Source organism: Aspergillus brasiliensis (assembly GCF_001889945.1).
Source record: "Aspergillus brasiliensis CBS 101740 unplaced genomic scaffold ASPBRscaffold_4, whole genome shotgun sequence".
NCBI lineage: Eukaryota > Fungi > Ascomycota > Eurotiomycetes > Eurotiales > Aspergillaceae > Aspergillus > Aspergillus brasiliensis.
Genome location: NW_027137445.1, coordinates 2,897,651 through 2,912,540, shown reverse-complemented (window position 1 = coordinate 2,912,540; position 14,890 = coordinate 2,897,651). Strand labels below are relative to the sequence as shown.

Here is a 14,890-nt window from a genome sequence, read left to right as displayed (position 1 = left end):
AATTTTCAGGTTAGTAAGCCATATCTACACAATGAAAAATCCTAAGCATGAATCGCAGTCCCAGGAAGTCAAGAAAAATGAACTAAGCTGGAACAAGACGATAGCTGTTCAAGCTGGTCTAGCCACTGTTCTGGCCAACAAGATGCACTAGCCCTGATACCGCGAGATAAAGGGGTGCTTGATGAGACCGAAAAGGCAGTTAGCCGTTTCAACGCTGACCTCCCAACTGTAGGAGTGTATAGTGGATGCAGAGCAGCAAGGACAGCGGCAGCCGAGGGTAGTATACAAAAGAACCTCCAACACACTGGGTTGGGCTGGCGGATGAGGTTTGAAGGGAAAGGTGGGAGAGGGAACGAGAGCGCCGGAGGGCAACCAAACTTAAACCATTTGCGGCCTAACGCGCGGGCGCCGCTGGTGCCTGCCTGATCGGGGCTAGCGTGACCTGCCTCATTCACCCCAGTCCGAGACCAACGTTTTTCTGAGAGGAGTAGTTAGTAGCTATCCATCCTCCTGTCAATATATCATCATTCACTCGGATAACCACTAACTGGACCGGAGAAGGACAGTAATGCCAGCTCTTTTTGATTCCTTGCATAGCTGTGAAGTCAAAGAATAAGGGTGGTGGTGACAAGGGCCTGGCTGCTATTTACATCCTGTGACCGAGAGGTCGCTCTACCTTTCGCAGCAGGATGGTCCCCCCTACTCAGACTCTAAAGCCTGTGATGGATCAGAAAGCTGTTGTCCATGCCTACCGTCACCTATATCGCCAGGGTTTGAAGGCCATCAATTACTCTACTCCAGCCCGGCATGTTCTTCGGCATAGTCTGCGGTCCGCTTTTCGTTCATCTTCACCGGAAGAGCTGAACCCGCGGCGCATAGCCAATACTTTACAGTTTCTCCAACGAGCTGCCGACGTTGCAGGTCTAGAGCATAAGATTGTGAAAAACTTGATGATGATGAAATATTGGGAGCAGCCCCAAGTGAGGAAAGACCACCGCACGTAGGTTATCATTCATCCTCAGAAGCAGAGCTTAGACAGGGCGGGACTGACTCCAACCTAAGCTTGAGAGGGCTAGGGATCGATCAAAGGGATCCTATATTGATGCAGGATACAATCCGGCAATTCAACCTAACCCTGTCACTCCTCAATGATAGCTTAAATATCTGCTTGAGGTAAACCAAGGATATCTTTAATTCCCGCTGTCTCCATGGAATGTATGGGGGCCCTGCTTTTGTCGGACATTGAATTAAAATTCTCAAGTCCCAAAAATGTATAGGCACACGCATATCTTCCGAGAACCCGACATTATCTGAGTCACCATAATCTACAATGTTTGTACGGGAGATGGAAATTCAACTGAAAGCTCAAATACCCTTTCATAACAGATTTCGTTTTCAAGCGAAGCTGCAAGCTGGGTTGGATGCGAGACGGGACCAATGTTTCAGCCAGCATGGTCGCCACTGGCGTGTGATCGGGATATACGGGAGCGTTGAAGGTGGAAGTAGATCTCGACCGCGGCTAGCGAATCAGCATCCACGTCGGCCCAGCGTCACATGTTCGAGGTGCCTGTTCCGGAGCCCTTGTCAGACCCTCAGGCTCGTTCCAGCGAAGTCCTAATTCTGTAATTTCTGCGTACCTAGAAAATAAAATCCTATTTCCGCAATCTCTTCCTTCTCCTCCGACGTCCAGCCACGGTACACCCCATCTAAATGCTGCCATAGGCCCTTCATGAGTGGGCTCATTACTTCCCTCTTCATCGAACCCGTCGTTCGGCAAGCCCGCCGCCTCTCCCAGCAGGCCAATGCCCAGCCATCCCCCGACAACCGACCTGAATCGCCCGCAAGCTCACGAGGCCATGTTCCGCTGGTCAATGGCATTTGCAAGGCTGCAGACACCACCAAGATCATAATGCCGGACTCTGGACAAGAAAAACATGCTGAACCCCCGTCTAACGGCGGATATGCGGGGTCCGACCATGGTCGTACGATCTCGCCGACGTCGCTGCCGATCGACTCGATCAACCAACACCATGGAATAGAACATAGTCCTGCCTTGGAATTACCCAGGAGTCCAGCAGGGGACTCATTACCATGTTTGCCAGGCTCACCTGGCATGCATAGAAGCCCCTCGACACCTTCGGTACGATCTACCCCTATCGCTTTTCCTGCGCAAGAAGCCCCTCCGAGCACGAGACAGGACCCCCAAAGCCCACAACAACACTCGAACGATCATGTTCCAGGTGAAGACGGTGGGATCTCGTCCACCTTACCAGAGGACGATGGGATGGGCGCCTTAAGGAAGAGAATCCATGCCATCAGGGATCTGGGATCCAGCAATGCAGACCAGGCACGGATGATCCACGCCTTAATGACGGAAAATTACCATGCTTCACAGAAGCACCTTGGTGATCAGTCCGCTCCAAGAAGTCCATCACCTTGTAGCCCACGCAGCCTCCCACGGGCGGATAGCCCCAGCGGCTGGTCCGTCCAATCTTCCGGTCAATCACCGCAATCTCCAGTCTCAACGGCACCTGATACCCCTTTGTACAACTTGACGCCTGAAGATTTGCTACCAACATATGCGCCCCGGAAGGAGCCCGAGTTGCCTCTTGGTGAAGGGGAAGAATTAGATGCAGAAGAATGTGAGGAAGTTTTTTTGGGCTGTCGGCACTACAAGAGAAACGTGAAATTGCAGTGCTATGCGTGCAAGAAATGGTATACCTGTCGGTTTTGCCACGATGAAATCGAGGATCATCATCTTGATCGGCCAAAGACAGAGCATATGCTGTGCATGTTATGTGGGCATGCTCAACCTGCGGCACAGTCATGCGGACATTGTGGCGAAACGGCGGCGCAGTACTATTGCCACGTTTGTAAGCTCTGGGACAATGACGCGAATAAGAGTATATATCATTGCAATGATTGTGGCATATGCCGTATTGGGCAGGGTCTGGGGAAGGACTTCTTCCACTGCAAGGTAAGGGACGAATCGACTGAGATTGACAGGCGTGGGGTGCTGATGTGAGGTTTAGACGTGTAGTGTCTGTCTTCCGATTTCTATCGAGAACACGCATCGATGCATAGAGCGCTCTACGCAATGCGACTGTCCGATTTGCGGTGACTATATGTTCACATCGCCAGAAACCGTGGTCTTCATGCGGTGTGGGCATAGCATCCACCAGCGATGCCTCTCTGAATATGCAAAATCTTCGTACCGCTGTCCGATATGCAGCAAAACCATAACAAACATGGAGTCTACGTTTAGGAATCTGGATCGAACCATCCAAAGCCAGCCTATGCCAGCCGAATTCAGAGACACCAGGGCTCTTATATATTGCAATGATTGTGGTGCCAAGTCTATTGTCAAGTATCATTGGCTGGGTCTTCGATGTGATATGTGAGTCCTTTGATGACTTTCTCTCCACACGATATGCTAACGGAAGGCTAGGTGTGAATCATATAATACAGCCCAAAAACAGCTTCTGCACCGGGATGCTCAGGATATCCCAGAAAGCGATGGCGATAGCGCAGACATGGCAATTTCCCGAACCAGATCTTCCTCCTCCGGGGGGGGTGAGACCGTATTATCAACGCTGGCCTCGCTGCGCATTGACACGAACAGTGTCCCGAGGCCGGACTCGGCTACTCCTCGGACTAACGCACCTTTGTCTGCCGACGCAAGTGGCCAATTCTCTTCCTTTAGCCTGACTCGTGGTCGTGCAGTCTCCCCAGTGATTAGTAATTATTTTGGCATCCCGCCAGATCGTGACTCGGAGAGGTCGCGATCAACATCTTTCTTCAGCGGCCTAACCTTCCGGGACAGTGGGGACAATGATGGCGGCGAGCTTCGCTTATGGGGCACCAAAATCAAGTACAGCTACGGTTTCCTCGGACAGGAAACCGAATCTGTTGATGGGGCCTCTGATGCGGAGGTTGGAGCGCTGGACGAGGATGGCGCGTCGGGCGATAGCGGATCCGAAGGAGCAGAAGATGCTAGCGAAGATGACGAAGAAGATGAGGAAGATGATCAGGAGAGCATCGACATATTTGGACATCGGTGAAGTCTCTTTATATACTATATACATACACACGGCTGTTCCTCGAGAGGCTACTGGGGGAGGCGGATAACGACCACCATAATGAAGCTGCCATGACAGAAGTTGGCCGGTCCAACTGCAAGCTGCCTTCAACGACACATTGATATGTTTCTTCCCCTTCTTTCTTTCTTTCTTTCTTTCTTTCTTTCTTTTTTATTTTTTTTTTTTATTTTTTTATTTATTTTTTTTTTTTTGCGTGGGTTATGGTAGTATGGGCGTTTGGTGTTGAAGCATGTGAGATCGACAGTCGTGTCTACTGACTTCAGTCCTTGTTGCACCCGCACGCTTTGTTATACGGCGCATCGGATGGAGGTAGTTGGAGGTAGGGGGAGGTTGGAGGATGCTTTTGCTTTGTGTAATACTAGATTTGGAAGGCTAATGGGTAGATAGAAGGGTGAAGTCGCATAGTTCTTTTCTCTCTATACTTCTTCTTCCATCCCACAAAGTTCTCTTAACTAGTGGTGATGTACCGGTGATGTATGCCCCAGGCGCGCAAGGGATGCTTAGCTAAGCATATATGGGGGTGAGATTTGGCTGAATCGGGCGAAGATGACGATGACGACAAAAGTAAAGTTGGATGCAAATGCAGAATGATCGAATGAATGCAGGATCCCAACCATGGTTGGCTGCTTTGAATCTCTCTCCTTCTGAAGATCTATCTTCCCTACTTCTAGGCACTCTGCTTCCTCCTCTCTCTAGGAATCTTCTGCTGTCCTCTCCTTTCTCCCTCCTCGACCGCTCCACGCGTTTCCTTCCGTCCTTTCTTTGTCCTTCCTTCTGACTCTCTGCCTGCTGCTCACTAATCTCTCCTCTGAAACGAAGCACGGATCTCTTCGGGGCATGTTCCAACCCTCAGCTTGATTACGAACCCTTCCCCGACTCTTCGGTGCTGCTGCGTATCCGTCCCGACGACACTCTTCTTGTCCTGCCAAACGTTATCCAGACTCTCCTTTTCCGTCTGTCTACAACACGGATTTGACTAGTTCTTGACCATCGCACTATATAATCCGGTCGCTATACAATACACCCATCCGATTTTCCCCACCCCTCCGATAAGCCCCTCCCTATCGGTCTTTCTGGCGCGGATGCATTAGCAGTGCAGCTATAAACCCTCAACCTAATAGAACATGATCCGTCGCAATTCAGACATCGAGGTCCATGTCCCGGATGCCGGTAGCCCCGCCGTCTCCGAACCTTCGAACAACCCAGATGTAGAGATGTCATCGGATGGACCTACTCTTCCTCTGAGCCTCCCTGCCCACCTCGCCGCTCGCTTTGCCCGGAAACCCAGTGTGATCCGTCGCTCATCAGCAGCCTCATCCCGTCGAAGCTCGATATCATCACTTCATTCACAGCACTCGAATGCGTCGGCTCATGGCGCATCTTCTACCGATCACGTAGCGCAGCATCTCCGGCGGACCTCTATCCTTGAAAGCCGCAAGGCACGGCTTGCCGATCGCGCGTTACACGCAGAGAAGGTGAGGCTGCGTGCTGCCCTCGCGAAAGCTGCTACACGAAACTTGCAAAGAGAGGAACGCGCTTTAGCTGCCCAGCAAGCTCGGGAACGGTTACTGGCTGAAATCACTGCCAAGTGCGAAGAGGAAGTCCGCCGGGCGAAGAAGAAAGCCGAAGACAACCGGGAAAGGAAGGCCGCTGAGCACGCTCGGCTCCGCTTGGAGATTGCTGAGAAATTCGCAGAGGTAGAGAAGAGGCGAGTGCTATATCAACAGAGCCAGCGGCGTCACCGCACCAGTAGCCTGCATTCCACGGACGAAAAGAAGATGTCGAAGACCTCAGCGAGCCTTATCACGCGGGACGCAGCAGCGAGAACGATTCAACGTGCATGGAGGACATACCATTCCACATTGGTCATGCGGGAGTTTCTTGACCTAGACTTGACGGCCAGTCGCATCCGTGACATGACTTTTGAGGATGTGGGTGCCCTGCTATCGGCGGATCTAGTTTTGAACACTACGGCCCGAGTCCTTCGGCTGTGCGGGCTGCAAGACATGGAGAGCGGCACCATGGGCGGCCGGGGTGCTGTGCGCACGTTTCTTAGCAGCTACTTGATTGTTACTCATCCTACAGAGGTTTTGAGTAGCAACGGGGAACAGGAACAGGATCTGATTGCCAAAGCACGGGAGCTCCTCGTGGCATTCGAGCAAGTCACCCCTCTGCTCTCCTCCGGCTGCTGCTCGCCTCTGGCCATCTCCGCGGAGCTCCAGGCCCTATGTGAGGCATACAGTGTTTTTTTCTCTGCGTTCCATGCGTGGAAGGCACATGATTCCAGCGTTTTGATTGAGATCATGCTGGCTCAGTTTATCGAGCTGGAGTTAATCTGGCAGACAGTCAAGGATGATCGCGCCGGTGGTGTGGCCGATGATTATCGGCAGGGAATCAGACAGAACCAGATTTTGCTCCTTGCCAGGCTGAAGCGCCTGGCGGGGTCTGATCGGGCCATGCAGATGGTGCGCGATGCCTTGAAAAAGGCTAAGCGTGAGAAGAAGCGTACTGCCTCCAAGAAGCAAGCTATCCCGCGGTCAGCGGAAGCTGCGCCCTCCACCGAAGCTCTCACAGAGAGCGTTGCATCTCCCATCAGTGAGACGTTCAACAACGTGGATAGCGCAGTCTTGAAGGAGTTGGACAAGCAGCGGGTTTCACCTCACGAACGGTTCACTCGGATCCTTACTGCCCTTCCGGAGAACCGGGCGCTGGTTCATGAGCTCCTCATCAACAAGGCGTTTAAGATTGACGAGGAGCAATATACGGAGCCCCGCAAAAGGATCATGCAGCATATGTGTGAAATGATGCGCAGAGATGTGGATGCCGGTCTGGGCACGAACTGGACGGTGGCCATGGCCACTGTGATACAGGATCGATTACTGCGTTCTCTTCGGCCCGGAAATTCGCTCCACGTGCTGATCAGCGAAGTGCTGGATCCTAAGTTAATCGAAAACCAGTGCAAGGCTGGCGCTTTCTCCTACGATAAATTCTTCGAGTTCATGAACACCATTCTCCCGAAGCTTTGCGCTCCTTATCGCGACCCTGTGGTCAAAAGCTTTGTCGAGAATACGTCCGGGGATGCAATCGATCGCCTAGCAAGACTTATGGGAATCATCGATCTCCTGTCTCTTGATCACACTAATTTCATGATCCAGATGGCGGCGCCACAGCTCATCCAGGAGGCGCCTGGCTATGAACAGAGAACGTTCGAAAAAGGTCTCCAGGATGGCTCGCTGAGCCTGGGAAAGACCCGCCGTTTCTGGCGGACTTACCGAAAGGTTCTCGCAGACGAGATGCGGAAGCGGGATCCAGAGAACGTTAATGGCGAGCCGCAACCCCCTATGGCGAAGGTCTACGCGCAAGGACTGGTGGATCTGATGCTGAGCAATGCCCCCGTGTCGGACGAGCTGATTCCTGAGACCCTGGAGTTGGATCGCCAACGGCTTGGACGATTACATGCCCAGGCATTCCGGATCGTTGCGACGGCGTCCATACTCTTAACAGCCAAGAACCTGCTCAAACGTGATGTCCGGTCTCAGTGGAAGGCCGAGGCGGACCGAATCTTGTCCCTCGACTTCAATGAGATTCAACCTGATCGGGTTCAGTCGATCTTGGAGTCCACCCACCCGATGCCTCCCAGTGCGAGCGCCCAATTGGCGGCCACCATTCGACGAGTGCTAGCGCCCGTGGGTGCCGCCTGCGCTGCCGCCTCACCGGCGGGGGCGACGCAGACAACAGTCGACATCCAAACGGACCCAGACCCGTCGGGACCGTCGGCTGCTTCCTCGTCCACCATGTCCGAACCTGCAGGATCTACTGGCTCTGCAGGATCAGGCGGGAGCGCGACCACTGCCGCCAGCTTTACGGACCCTGTGGCGCGGTTGATTTTGTCGCGTCTACGGGCTCACGTTCTCTCTCGTCTGAGCGCATCCAGCGCCAGTGAGAGGGTGCGGGCCACTACCACGGCTAGCCAGAGTCTCGCAGGAGCCGGTATGCCCGAGTTCGTGGCGGAGGTCGGACAATTGACTGAAGAGTTGGAGAAAATGCGCGAGGTGGACTGGTTATGTCATGGCATGGTCTACGATCGCATCCTGGCTTAGGGTTGCTTGGCTCCATAACGGAGCGTGAGCACAGCTGTATATTTCGAGCTGACAAGAGCCTTATCTCTCTTTTTTTTTTCTGTCATTTTATATGGTTTCTTATCTTTACATGGGCTTTCTTGGAGGGATAACTGTCTATAACATGAGGGTAGACCAGAATTTGGGGGGGCAGGGGAAGAGGCGTAGTGTTGATATTTCTGTACCTAATGTGGACGTGAATCTATATCTGTTGCAGCTTGTACCTCTGCGGTTCGGCTTGAGAGGGATGAGTTGCTTGTGCAGAGTACTCTGTAGAATGAAAGAAAGCCCTTTAGAAGTAACTGTCCATAAGCCGGCATCGGACGAACAACCAGCAACTGGTGAGTTCACCGCGTTGTGACTAATCGCCGATCCACCGCAGCGACGACATTATCAGTTCAGTATTCGCTCTCCCCGCCAGATCCCACGGTATTCCCACCCTCTTCCATTGAATCATTCGCCGACTTCCTGAGAGCCAGAGTAGATATCCACGGCAGGAAACCAAGGCGGGCTCTCTCTCTGTATAGACCACAATACCCTCCAACCTCACCATGGCCGCCGTCGACAGCCCCGCCTCCTCGTCCCCCCACCTTCAGCTGCTGTCGGATTTGACCCCGCCTTCGCTCGAACGCACCTGGTTAACAGCACCGCATCCCCGACTTCCCATTGTCGCTACTTGCAGCTCCGACAAGACGGTGCGCGTCTACTCCCTAACCAACTTCCGGCTCCTCTCGACCATCTCCGGTGGACACAAGCGCAGCGTCCGCACCGCAGCTTGGAAGCCACACGTTGAAGGCGAAAGCGTCCTCGCGACGGGCAGTTTCGACGCCACCGCGGGCATATGGCGTCGATGGGACAGTTACGGACACACGACGGGCGATGAAGGATGGGGATTGGGTCAAGAAACCACCACCACTACTACCACGAACACTCACCAGAGCGAATCACAAGAAACCGACATTCTCCGTCAACAGCAAGCTACAGGCAACGATCACGACGAAGACGATGAAGACGAAGAATGGCGCTTCGCCGTCCTCCTAGACGGGCACGACAGCGAAGTCAAATCCGTCTCGTGGTCCCCCTCGGGAATGCTCCTTGCAACATGTTCGCGGGACAAATCGATCTGGATCTGGGAGGATTTGGATGACGGGGACAACAATTTCGAGACGGTGGCGGTGATGCAAGAGCATGAGGGTGATGTCAAGTGCGTGGCGTGGCATCCGGTGGAGGAGTGCTTGGCTAGTGCGAGCTACGATGATACGATTCGCATTTGGCGCGAGGATCTGGATGATTGGGGACAGGTTGCTTGTTTGCGGGGTCATGAGGGGACTGTGTGGTTTGTGGACTGGGAGAGTGTGGAGAATGCGCCGGTCTGTTTGGAAGAGGCGCTGTTGACGCAGTGGAAGGCGGATGTGAAGAGGGAGTTGTCGGGTCCGCGGATTGTCTCGTGCTCGGATGATCGTACCGTTAGGGTCTGGAGGAGGCAGCCTAAGGAGCAGGCTGCGGCTGGCGGCACAGGCATGCCTAGTATTCTGCGTCCGACGGGCCTGGATGAGACTTGGGAGGAGGAGACGGTTCTGCCCAAGGTGCATGATCTGGCTGTTTATGCGGTGGCTTGGAGCAAGCGTACGGGGTTGCTGGCGTCCGTAGGTGCGGATGGTCGCATTGTGATCTATGAGGAGCGCTTGGTCGTGGTGGATGATAACTCTGCGGGCGAGTCGCAGCCTATGGATATGGATCCGCCTGCAGCGGCGGCGGCGGCGGCAAAGGAGGTGATTGTGCGGACGGAGTGGGTGGTTCTGGCGGCGTTGACAGGGGCGCATGGCATCTACGAGATCAATCATGTGGCTTGGGCAAAGCGTGCGGATCGTGGTCGCGACGTGAGCAAGGAGGAAGAGGTTTTGATCACTACGGCTGATGATGGCAGTGTTAAGGTTTGGACGGTGAAGCGGTAATCATCTTTGGGTTTAAACTAGTTGGATATCGACTATTGATCAAGGTGTATACGATGTGTACAAGTGGATGAGTATCATGGCTTATATAGACGGTGGGGCATTGTATCTGGCTATATATCTCAGGAAGCGGTCATAAACTTTGTTCATGTTTGGATGATGCCAAGTAGCATCTTAGATAAAGATGACAAATGCACATGAGGAGGAAGCACGTTCCTCCGGTGACCAAGAAAACAGAAATCCGTTCAAAAAGGCGAAGATCCCAAGCAAGCCATACATACACCTACACCATCACAAGTTTACCCCAATAAAAGATGAACTAGGATAGATTATGATTGCCCCCCGGCTCGGGAGGCCTGTCGAGAATGCTGTCGCGAGATGTCATCCTCATCGCTATCCTCGCCCACAGCGTAGTGTTCTCTGTCAAGACCCGGGGAATGAAGGTCATCTAGTTCGGCCTCGTCGAAATCCCCAGCCTCGACGTCTGCGCCTCCCGTGCGCTTGTTGTGGAACCGCTCGAGAACAGAGCTTCCGCTCATGTCCTTATGCCAGACGCCCCGGTATCCCTGGTGACGCCGGCGGCTTCGCCAGATGAAGAAGCCCCAAACTAATACTCCGATAATGACAACCACGAGAACGGCTTCGCCTGACTTGGCGTAGGCTTTCCATTCCGTCTCCTTGATCCTCTCCTTCTCCTGCTCCTCCGCTGCGGTGCTGTTGGGATGGCCGCCGACCGAGGTCTGGGGCAGCTTCTCACCGTCAATGCGAGAGTCGGCGGGACTGCCTCCGATGCTCGCGATATCGACATTCATGAAGCGATCTAGCATGTCCCGGCTCTGACGGGGTAGGTCGTAGGGAACCATGTGACTTGCGTTGTAGATGAGCACGTAAGTCAAGTTTCTGGCATATTGATAGATACCAGCCGGCTCGCCTTCAAAACTCCAGTCGTGTCTAGGAGCCCAGACGCCGGGTGAGGTCTCGAAACCGGTGCCTCCGTTCCACTTCATGTTATTAATGAGTTGCTCGGTTCCGACATGGTTGCAAATCAAGTCCTTGTCACCGCTGAAAAGAAGGATTTGCAGGCCCGATTCCAGCAAGCCGGGAAGTAGTTGGACCGAGGGCGGCGACTTTTGAGGATTGAAGGCGCTGCTCACGGCTCCTGAACATTCCACCCAGCCAGACTTCTTCTCCGGGTTGATGTTGAGCGCGTGAACCACATCTTCTCGCTGCAGGTAGGGCTTCACATCCTCCAGGTCGGTCGGCCAGTTCATACCGCATGCGTCGGTGGTGTCACGAAGGCGGATGTCATACATGTTGAGACATTTGTTGTCTTCGACCGTTTTATCCAACAAGCCATTCATGACCTTCTCGCAATCGTTCAGATGGACTTTATTCTTGCCTGTTTCCAGCCTGGACTTGCAGACTGACTGCAGAACTTCAAGTTCCTTAGCGGTCCGGCTGCCTTCCTTGATAAGGCCTTCTTCATATGCGTAGGGCAAATAGGACATGTACTGTTCTTGTGGAGAGATCCAACCATTGCCAATCAGTAGGCCTTTTAGATTCCACGAAGGGATGGTCTTCCCCTGAACGTTCTTGTTCCGTTCCTGGATGGCTTTGGCGATGTATGGAATATGCTGACCGGCGTAAGACTCGCCAGCAAGGTAAATCTGTCGGAGATGTTAGAAGAGAAGCCGCAAGAGTGCAGGACTAGGGTAGAAGTGAAAGGATTCCAGCGTACATCATCGCGTTCATACTCCGGAAACAGTCTGAACCACTCTTCCAAGAAGACGATGAACTGAGCCGACATCTCGTCGAGCTCATGGAGATAGCTATCCGTGTTGACATAACTGAAACCGGTTCCGACTGGCTGATCGACGAATAACAGATTGGCGAACTCGTCCCAGGATCCCTCGTTATATGTCAAGGTTTCATTGTCCTTCAGGCGATACGGACCGACCTCCATCAACGCGCCGTCCATGGAGCTACATCCGGGGCCACCATTCAACCAGATGACGGTTCGCTGGCGGTTGGCGATATGGCGATTCTGGTAGTGCCAGAAGAAAAGATTTCCATTATTCTGTGGATCCACCTCAATATGGCTGCGCGTAGAAGCGACATGTCAGTATGAAGGTACTAAGCGGACCGTTCCGGGACAGAGAAGGCTTACCCAGCATGCATTTTCAGCAAGGGCCCCTCGGGGGCACCGGGCAAGGAATGAACATAATAGTCTGCGGCCGACTTGGCTGACACCAAGGACGGGCTCAGAAAAAGGAGCGTTGAAAGTAACCAAGACGCCATTGAGGGACTGAAAGTGGTCTCCCCGCAGAACGGTAAGGAGACCATCTGTAGGCGATCGGTACTTTTAGATACGGCGGCGGATGACCAGGGTAGTAGTAGATATTGCGGAAGATGGCGCGGAGGGAAAGGTCCCAAGCGGACTCGAAGTTGCGCTCAAGGAGTCATCGAATTTCAGCCAACTGGGCCTTGCACTTCTCACTTACCCGTCACCTTTTGGGAGGCGGAGGTAATGGGCAGCACAAGTCTCGGGGATTACGTCGGCGGATAGGACCGGAGCTGGGGACCTGTTTCAGGAACAGGGAATAGTCAAGGCCAGAGGGAGGCGGGGAACAATTTGGAAACCTCTAGCACAAGAGCCGCTGTCCAACGCGCGCCAGACGTGAAGGTCAAGAGGTTTTTGGGAGGAGGAAAGAGAGGGGAGACGGAAGATGGGAAAGGAAGTTGATTGAGGGAGAGGCTGAGGGAGAGTGGATAGAGAGAGCATAAGAGGATGGCGTGGCCAGACGGGGCGGCGCTCGGTATGGCCCCGTATCAGCCGGTATCTGGGCGATCCCGTTACGATTGTTACGCGCCCGGAAGAGGCGGAAGAGGCAGCTCGACGAAGGGGATGAAACCATTCTGATACCGTTTCCAGACAGTCTCAGCCCATCGTTGCCTATTTGGGGGCTCTATAGGTTGCTTCTATAGAAAAGACTTGAATCCCGTCAGATTCTCCGGTTCTTCTTTGGCTGTTCTGGCTGCGTCTCTCTCATGCATCCATCAGTCTGGATCGGCTAGACAGACGCCACAATATCCTCGTGGCAAAGAATCCAGTGGTTTCCTGACCATGATTTTGCGAAGCTATCCGTGACGTCGACTAATGTTAGATCTCGCGGTGATAGCCAAGAGTCCGCCCAACCTCCGGTCAATCCTTAGTGTTCGGGAATGGGTCCTTCTTCATCTTGCACATCTAGAGCTTATAGTTTGTTACTATGTTTCCTCTTTAAACTATCCTGTACAGTGATTTCCTCTTTCTTTCTCGGACAAGGCTACATCCGTCGCTGATATATCAGATCAAACAAGATCATCGATGCCCTGATCAGCATCCTTCTTAATCAAGTCAACCATGCCCTGGAATATGTCAGTGACATCGTGCGATGAGACGTAATGGCTTTCTGAGATGAAAAGTTCTCCCGGGACGTACCTTGGGCATGATGGGCTCGCCATCGTCACCCTTGACATAGCGGAACGGCATCTCGGTGCGTTCATGCTTATTGATCAGAATTTCCGGGTAGTCAATGTACGGAATTTGCTCCAGGGGCACTGTCTTGGGGTCAGCCCTCGTCTCTCAGCTCACTGTCCGAGGCAGCAGGGGTTTTTGACCTTTTTCATGCACGACCATGCGCGTAACACGCACTGCCGTGTCTGTGGTCATCTGCTTGGGGCCCAGTCTTCTTCCGGCATAGCCCTTCTTGCGCAGTTCAGAAGTCCGGTCTGAGTCCATCTTGTTAACAGTCTGAATCTTGTAGTTACTTGCTATTTATATGGAGAACTTACCACGAGGAGGGTCATCGCCTGAAGACCAGTAGATCTCGATGGTTAGCTATCCTGGGCATATCACGCGGCCGGCCAATACCCCCTCAACAGTCCAGGCTTGATATGAGAGACACTCACCAAGGATACCCCCGAAAAGGAAAACATCAAAAGTGTCTGCATCAGCGGGACTCAGCTCCACGGTGGCAGCCGGGTCCAGCAGGCAGACTCTGGATTTCCGATCCGCAAAGATTTGCTCGACACTGCGATGCTCCACTCCAAGGCCTGGGGTGGCAGCCAGGTCTTCTGGCATCTGCAAGGAGGTGGGCACCGAACTGAGGAGAAATTTGCTCCCCGCAGCGTGTGATTCCCGGGCAATGCAGCCATACTCCAGGGCGGACCAAGCGCCCAGCTCGGGGTCCAGATGCTCGACCACAATGGTCACGGGTTCGGCAGACAAACCTTGCGCGGACATGGTGTCGCGAATGGAAGGGTTTGATGTATCCTGCAGGTGAACAATGGCTTAGAGCAGTTTACAGTTGAGGAGGGTATCGAGAAATGGTCTGAACCCGCGCAACGTGTGTCGTCCCAGGTAGTTATACCTTGCTTGTCTCTTTTTCGTTTTGTTTCTTCTTTTTTGTGTTCGTCAGTATATAATGGCAAAGCAAGAAATGTGGAACAAGATAAATGTCTTAAGAAACAATTGAGATTAAGAATAATATAGACCAGGGAGTAAGCAACAGGGATATCCTACGTGGACAAACAGTCAAGACTGGAAGAAGGGATGGAGGGCGATGGTCGTTGAGGGGCAGAAAAGAGAAGAGCTGCTGAAATTTGAATGCGTGAAGTCAATTCGAGGGTCGAATACCGAGTATTACCACCACATTTTCAAAGGCACTACTACCTCCTT

At 53.0% G+C, this 14,890-nt stretch overlaps 6 protein-coding genes across 6 annotated transcripts; 4 read left to right on the top strand and 2 right to left on the bottom strand.

Annotated features, from left to right (window-relative positions):
- Positions 1 to 507: 507 nt before the first annotated feature.
- Positions 508 to 1,664, top strand: ASPBRDRAFT_41899 (uncharacterized protein; the record flags this gene model as incomplete). The annotated part of the gene is made up of 2 exons (XM_067624686.1): positions 508 to 1,000; positions 1,063 to 1,664. Coding segments are annotated over exons 1-2 (421 nt in total), but the record flags the coding sequence as incomplete, so codon positions are not given.
- A 65-nt stretch (positions 1,665 to 1,729) lies between these two features.
- On the top strand, positions 1,730 to 4,061 carry ASPBRDRAFT_194979 (uncharacterized protein; the record flags this gene model as incomplete). Its single annotated transcript, XM_067620815.1, has 3 exons — positions 1,730 to 2,977; positions 3,033 to 3,397; positions 3,449 to 4,061. 3 exons carry the CDS (start codon positions 1,730 to 1,732, stop codon positions 4,059 to 4,061), a joined length of 2,226 nt encoding a protein of 741 aa, XP_067481344.1.
- A 1,163-nt stretch (positions 4,062 to 5,224) lies between these two features.
- On the top strand, positions 5,225 to 8,674 carry ASPBRDRAFT_671852 (IQ calmodulin-binding motif domain protein; the record flags this gene model as incomplete). Its single annotated transcript, XM_067628850.1, has 2 exons — positions 5,225 to 7,790; positions 7,911 to 8,674. The coding sequence occupies 2 exons, from the start codon at positions 5,225 to 5,227 to the stop codon at positions 8,198 to 8,200; spliced, it is 2,856 nt and encodes a 951-aa protein (XP_067481343.1). The 3' UTR covers positions 8,201 to 8,674.
- cia1 (iron-sulfur cluster assembly protein CIA1) lies at positions 8,485 to 10,443 on the top strand. The gene has a single exon (XM_067626997.1). It carries the CDS (start codon positions 8,770 to 8,772, stop codon positions 10,171 to 10,173), a length of 1,404 nt encoding a protein of 467 aa, XP_067481342.1. The 5' UTR covers positions 8,485 to 8,769; the 3' UTR covers positions 10,174 to 10,443.
- A 56-nt stretch (positions 10,444 to 10,499) lies between these two features.
- Positions 10,500 to 12,513, bottom strand: kexA (serine-type carboxypeptidase kexA; the record flags this gene model as incomplete). The annotated part of the gene is made up of 3 exons (XM_067617545.1): positions 10,500 to 11,837; positions 11,909 to 12,269; positions 12,338 to 12,513. 3 exons carry the CDS (start codon positions 12,511 to 12,513, stop codon positions 10,500 to 10,502), a joined length of 1,875 nt encoding a protein of 624 aa, XP_067481341.1.
- A 685-nt stretch (positions 12,514 to 13,198) lies between these two features.
- On the bottom strand, positions 13,199 to 14,783 carry ASPBRDRAFT_41892 (SAM-dependent methyltransferase). The gene is made up of 6 exons (XM_067624685.1): positions 14,735 to 14,783; positions 14,122 to 14,612; positions 14,005 to 14,022; positions 13,831 to 13,941; positions 13,652 to 13,770; positions 13,199 to 13,578 (listed from the first exon to the last, which is right to left on the bottom strand). The coding sequence occupies exons 2-6, from the start codon at positions 14,453 to 14,455 to the stop codon at positions 13,522 to 13,524; spliced, it is 639 nt and encodes a 212-aa protein (XP_067481340.1). The 5' UTR covers positions 14,456 to 14,612; positions 14,735 to 14,783; the 3' UTR covers positions 13,199 to 13,521.
- Between the last annotated feature and the right edge of the window lie 107 nt (positions 14,784 to 14,890).

Excerpts from the sequence above, each read along its gene's own strand:
- ASPBRDRAFT_41892 (XM_067624685.1), bottom strand. The coding sequence starts at position 14,455 with ATGTCCGCGCAAGGTTTGTCTGCCGAACCCGTGACCATTGTGGTCGAG. Across the intron at positions 13,771-13,830 it reads CATGGTCGTGCATGAAAAAG|TGCCCCTGGAGCAAATTCCG; the intron begins GTCAAAAACCCC and ends ACCCCAAGACAG. Across the intron at positions 13,579-13,651 it reads GCGAGCCCATCATGCCCAAG|GGCATGGTTGACTTGATTAA; the intron begins GTACGTCCCGGG and ends GACATATTCCAG.
- cia1 (XM_067626997.1), top strand. The coding sequence starts at position 8,770 with ATGGCCGCCGTCGACAGCCCCGCCTCCTCGTCCCCCCACCTTCAGCTG.